Source organism: Marmota marmota, unplaced genomic scaffold (genome assembly GCF_001458135.2).
Source record: "Marmota marmota marmota unplaced genomic scaffold, marMar, whole genome shotgun sequence".
NCBI lineage: Eukaryota > Metazoa > Chordata > Mammalia > Rodentia > Sciuridae > Marmota > Marmota marmota.
In genome coordinates this window covers 5,527,657-5,532,925 of record NW_025999853.1, presented here as the reverse complement: position 1 = coordinate 5,532,925, position 5,269 = coordinate 5,527,657, and the positions used below count along the sequence as shown (strand labels likewise).

Below are 5,269 nucleotides of genomic sequence, written 5' to 3'. Positions count from 1 at the left end.
GAGGGGGGGCACAGAGAAAGAAAGGAAAAACAAACAAACAAAAAAAAAAAACCCTTGGGCCTCTTGGCTAACACTTCCCAACTTCCCAGTACTAAGAAGCCACTATTCTACTTTGTTTCTACATATTTGCCCACTGTAAACATTTCCTATAAATAAAATCACATAATATGTGGAATTTTGTGACTGGCTTCTTCACTTAGCAGGTTTTCAAGGTTCATTCACATATGTTGTTGCATGTATCAATACCTCACTCTTTTCATGGCCAAATAACAATTTAATATATAGATATTCTGTATTTTAAAAAATTCCATTAATCTATTGATGAACATTTGGGATATTTCTACCTTTTGATTATGACTAATACTTCTGTGAACATTGGTGTATAAGATTTTATAATAAAATTTTGAGTATAATTTTTGTAAGATGTAAACTTTCATTTGTTTAAAGTACTTTATTCATTTGTTTAAGTACTTTATTCTAAGACAATGTTCTTTAAAATTGCTTTAATGTTAAAACATTGATTTTAAACAAAATGATGGCAACATCAAAAAGTAGTTTTGTTAATGTACTTTTCCAGTAAAATAATTTTTAAAAATTTATTTCTTGACCTCAAAAGTCTATAGAATTCTGATTAAAGAAAATAAAGCCTCGAAGGAAAATAAGAGTTTTACCCCTACTAGGGTTGAGGTCACATTCTATAAACAGTAGGAAATGAGATGCATAGGCAAAAAGGTAGATTTTGAATGCCAATCTAAGGAGTTTGGGTATTATAATAAATAGGAAATTAATAAAGTTACGTAAATATAAAATAATTGGCTCTAGGGCACTCTCTTTCAAAAACAGTAGGTGACTTACTAATATGCAAAAACCTCTGAACATGATGTTATGAGTCCTTAGTAATCACTTGAAAAAGACTTTTGCCTCTGATACTACTAAAGCCACTACAGACAAGATTACAAAAGACCTCAAAATACTAAATCCAAGTTTAATTTTCAGTCTTCCTCTTATTTGATCTATCAGCAGCATTTGACATAGACAAAAGAGTCTCTCCTGTCAAACACCATACTTTTAGGGATGGGGATGTAACTCAGTAAACAGCAGTTGCACAGCATGTGTGAGGTCCGCCAGTGCCACCAAAAACAAAACAACAGTAGAAACAAGCAAACAACACCATAGTCCTTTTGATTTCTTACTTTGTTAGCAGCTCCTTTCCAGTACCCTATACTGGTTCTTCTTCTACACAATTTTCGAACATGAAGAGTACCCAAGGCTCAATCTGCACACATTTTTATAATATTTTCATACAGTCTCATGGCTCCACCATAATGAATCTTCAATAGGTTGAGGATCTAGGGCTGCTTTGTTTTTTTTTCTGACCCCCCACATTCCTAGAATAGTAGATGCTTGACAAATATGTGTTCAATACACGAATGACTGAATGTCATGCACTTTCAAATTCTTATGTTGAACCCTAATCCCCATTAAAGAGATGATTAGGTCACAAGAACTCTATCCCCAGGGGTGAATTTAGTGCCCTTAGAAAAGAGGGTGAAGGGAGCTTATATTGACTATGCATGTTATCTATAAACTAATAATGCTCCAATTTATACTTGCTGCCTGGATCTCTGTCCTGAGCTATATCCAACTGCCTATGTGCTGTTTCCACCTGGATGTGTATAAAACATGCAAACTTAAAAGTCCAAAAGAGAATGCCCATCATTCTCCCAAAGGCTTCTCTGATTGGCTTCATTTTCTTAGCAAAGTGCAGCTCCAATCCTAGTTCCTCTACCCCAAATTTTGAAATAATTCCTAGTTCTTTTTCTTTATCTCACATCACGTACTCAATCTACCAGCAAATTATGTGTACTCTGCCTTTAGAAAATAAGCAGCATCTGACTACTTCTTATTACTTCTGCTATTATCACTTATGGTACATGCCATTCTCATTTCACCTGGATGAACGCAATGGTATCCTAACTGGTTTTCCTGCTTTTTGTCCACCTCTACTCCCTAATTCAGTTTGTTTTCAGAATCACAACCAGAGAAAAAAATTTTTTCAAACTTAAGCTAGATCACGTCACTTCTCTGCTCATAATCCTGCAATTATTTCCACTTCACTCTGAGTAAAAAAGCATAAATCTTGGTAATTGTAAAGCTCCAGTCAGTCTGGCTCTATGACAACTATGACCTCATTCCTACTACTTTTCCCTCACTTATTGTGCTCCAATTATACTGGTTCCATCAGTTGTTTTTTTCCAAAGGTCAAGCATATTTTCACCTCAGGGCCTTCTCCTTTTGCCTGGACTATTCCCCTTGATATTTACAACCCCTCATCTCTTTGGGTCTGCTGTCACCTCTGTAATTCTTATACTGATCATTGATATTTAAAATTGCAACCCCATACCTACTCTTGTTTTCCTTATCTCTTTTCTCTGCCCTATTTTCCTTTACAGCACTCATCACCAGCTAAATAACTAAATATATATTTTACTATCTGGGACACAAGTTTGAAGAGGGAGGACAAGGCTTTTTACTCTGTTTCATTCACTACTACATCTGACATTTAAATCAACGCCTGGCATATAGTAAGTAATCAGTAATCTGTCCATTGAACAAAAGCTTTCATTTCCACCAGGGGGCCTAACAATCATCTAGCCTGGTTTTTCAGGAAAAAATCATAAAATATCTCTAGGATTTCTTCCAGTTCTCTGATCCCTAGAAGGATTATATTTTGCTAGAAAGAAAAACTGTGCTTTGTCTTGTCAGCCACAAGGAGGAGTTGAGAGGAAGAGCTGAGCAAACATCAGATTATGTTGTATTCTTTGCTTTTTCTACAAGTAACCTCAAGGGGGAACAAAACTGGATTTGGAGTCGATTGTACTGAATGAATGATTTTTCTCCATACTACTTCTGAGTTACCTAGACACACAAACGTAAACATTAAAAGACCACAATCCTTTCAACGGCCACAATGAGGCCAAGGGAATCAATCCACAGCCCACTAAGATCTGGAGGGTGTTAAAATCTTTAACTCCACCACTAACACAACTCCATAAATCGCCGGGAGGAGTTCAGCGCAGAGACATGTCATTTACCTCTGAAGGCCGAGATGTTTTAAGTCGTCAGTACTCTCTGGCCTGAGAACTACTAAATCAAAAATTCCACTTCACATTGAAAGCACCTACAATTCTTTAAACGGTACGAGCAAAGCGGTCCTGGTTCTAAATCCTCAGATTCGGCCCATCTCAAAGAATTCACGCACACCTGATTCATTTGACACCGAAATCAATAGCCCACGAGCTTTGGACTCACCGCCACCTGTTGATGCCCACATTGGAGGAGCCCGCGAACCAGGGGTCGAGGATGTAGACGCAGCGGATGGTGTCTGCGCCCTGGATGCACTCCTTCAGGGCGGGGTTGTCGTGGAGCCGGAGCCCCTTTCGGAACCAGTGCACGGCGTTCACCCCCATGCCCGGGGCAGGCGGGTCACCACCGACTTCCTCCACGCAGCAATTCAAAGCAGGAGGGTCCGGCTCATAACCGACACCGGCGCTTCCAGGAGAACCGCCGCACCCAAGGAGTGAGGAAAGGGCGGCAGAGGGGGGACAGGATAAAATGAATCCGAGGAGGGGACGTGAGAAGGCGAGGGCGCTGGAGGCGCAGCTGGAAGATGAATGGAGGTTGCCCGGACGGCGGAGTCCCCGTGTGACGCCCTTTAGGAGCCGGCGCCCGCTGCAATCGCCCGGAGGAGACGCATAACTTCGAGGGCCTGGGACCCCCGGAGCGCGAGCCAACTCCAGGAGCTCGAGCCGCCACGACGGCCCGAGCTGGCAAGGGCAGCCCCGGGAGGTTCCTCACGGAAACCTCGCCCCACCAAGGCGGCCCGCGAGTAGAAAACGGCCCGCCTCAGCTGAGCCCCGCAGAGGGTCGGGAGACGATTCAGCCTCGGCTGGCGGCGCTGCCTCTCGGCCCGAGAGCGACCACGGAGGACCAAGGCGGTGGTCGGGGCCGCTGGACGGTTCCCGGCCGGTGACCGGTCCCGAGGCTGCCCGGGTGACTCCTCCGCCTCGACCGCCGCGTCAGCGGCCTGGGCTCCGCCCCCGGCTCCTCATTGGAGGGCGCACTCCCCACGTGACCCCCGGCACCTCACGTTTCTGAAGTGTGTTTACTACGCTGGCTCTGACTGGGGAATCTGCTCGCGCTTCAGTCGCTTCCAGAGAGGCAGCCACAGCTTCATCCCCCAAAATGTTGACCCTTGACCAGATATTGGGCTCCCTGCCTCTTCCCCTTTCCTCAGCCGCCTGGTCGCTGTCCCCTGGAGGCACCCTTGGTGACCACAGGCCCATGGTGAGGGGGGAGGCTTAGCCCCGCCCCTGGGGGCTGTGAGCGGCCACCATTGGCTGAGACTTGCCGAGACCCGGATGAGCACGGGGATGCGGGGAGCTCGTGGGCGCGCGCAGTGCTGGGGAAGGCGCGCGTGCGCTGTCGCTGCGGTCCAGAGGGAATGCGGGCTCGCGCGTCAGAGTGCGCGCGTAGCTTTCTCCAGTGGGACTTGGGGAAACCCTGGAGACGGTTCCGAGTAGTCCCGAGAGTTAACTGTGGAGTTGGAAGGGGAAGTTGGCGTGAAAGGAAAACAGTAGGAGGCGCCACTTAACGTTGCCGGGCCAAACCCTGTGCTTAAATCCAGCATTAGCCAGAGAACCCCGCTTTAGAGCGTGCGGCGCCTGTAACCATTTCTGTTCGGCGCTGCACCCCCGTTTGTACTTGGGAAAGGGGGTAATCGGCAGCGCGTGTGCCAGGCATTCCAGAACCTCCTGGGATTTCTTAATACTATCGACATACCATGAACTTGACAGCCCTAATCTCTTGCACAGAGTGTGGTTTACAGAGAGAGCTCTTCTGACTGCTGCCGCCTTCTCTTCCAAGGGGCAACGCACTGCAGGCCATGCTGTGCCTTAGACATGCCCTTATATTCATGCAAGGCTTACTTAGGGAATGAAACTGGCACTGTCCACACACCTGGAGGTACAGGAGGTAATGTTCTGAGAAGCCAGCCCTCGTGGAGTTAACATTTGTCTCTTACCCTGTATATGTACTATTTTTTTTCCTTCATAAAACGCTCCACTTTGGAGCTACTCACTGCAACCACCTTCGAGCATCTAGTGTATGTCTTTTTGGACTTAAAATCTACCCAATCTGTGAAAATATTTCTTACCCCTAGGGCAGACTTAGGAGCTCTCCAAACCTGTCTGATATATATATATATATA

At 45.5% G+C, this 5,269-nt stretch overlaps 1 protein-coding gene across 1 annotated transcript in view; it reads right to left on the bottom strand.

Moving 5' to 3' along the window:
* Positions 1-4,312, bottom strand: part of Cry1 (cryptochrome circadian regulator 1) — a 62,418-nt gene extending 58,106 nt beyond the window's left edge. Inside the window, exon 1 of the mRNA XM_015482802.2 lies at positions 3,313-4,312. Within this exon, the coding sequence (XP_015338288.1) occupies positions 3,313-3,470 (158 nt within the window). The 5' untranslated portion in view covers positions 3,471-4,312. The remainder of the gene's footprint in view (positions 1-3,312) is intronic.
* Between the last annotated feature and the right edge of the window lie 957 nt (positions 4,313-5,269).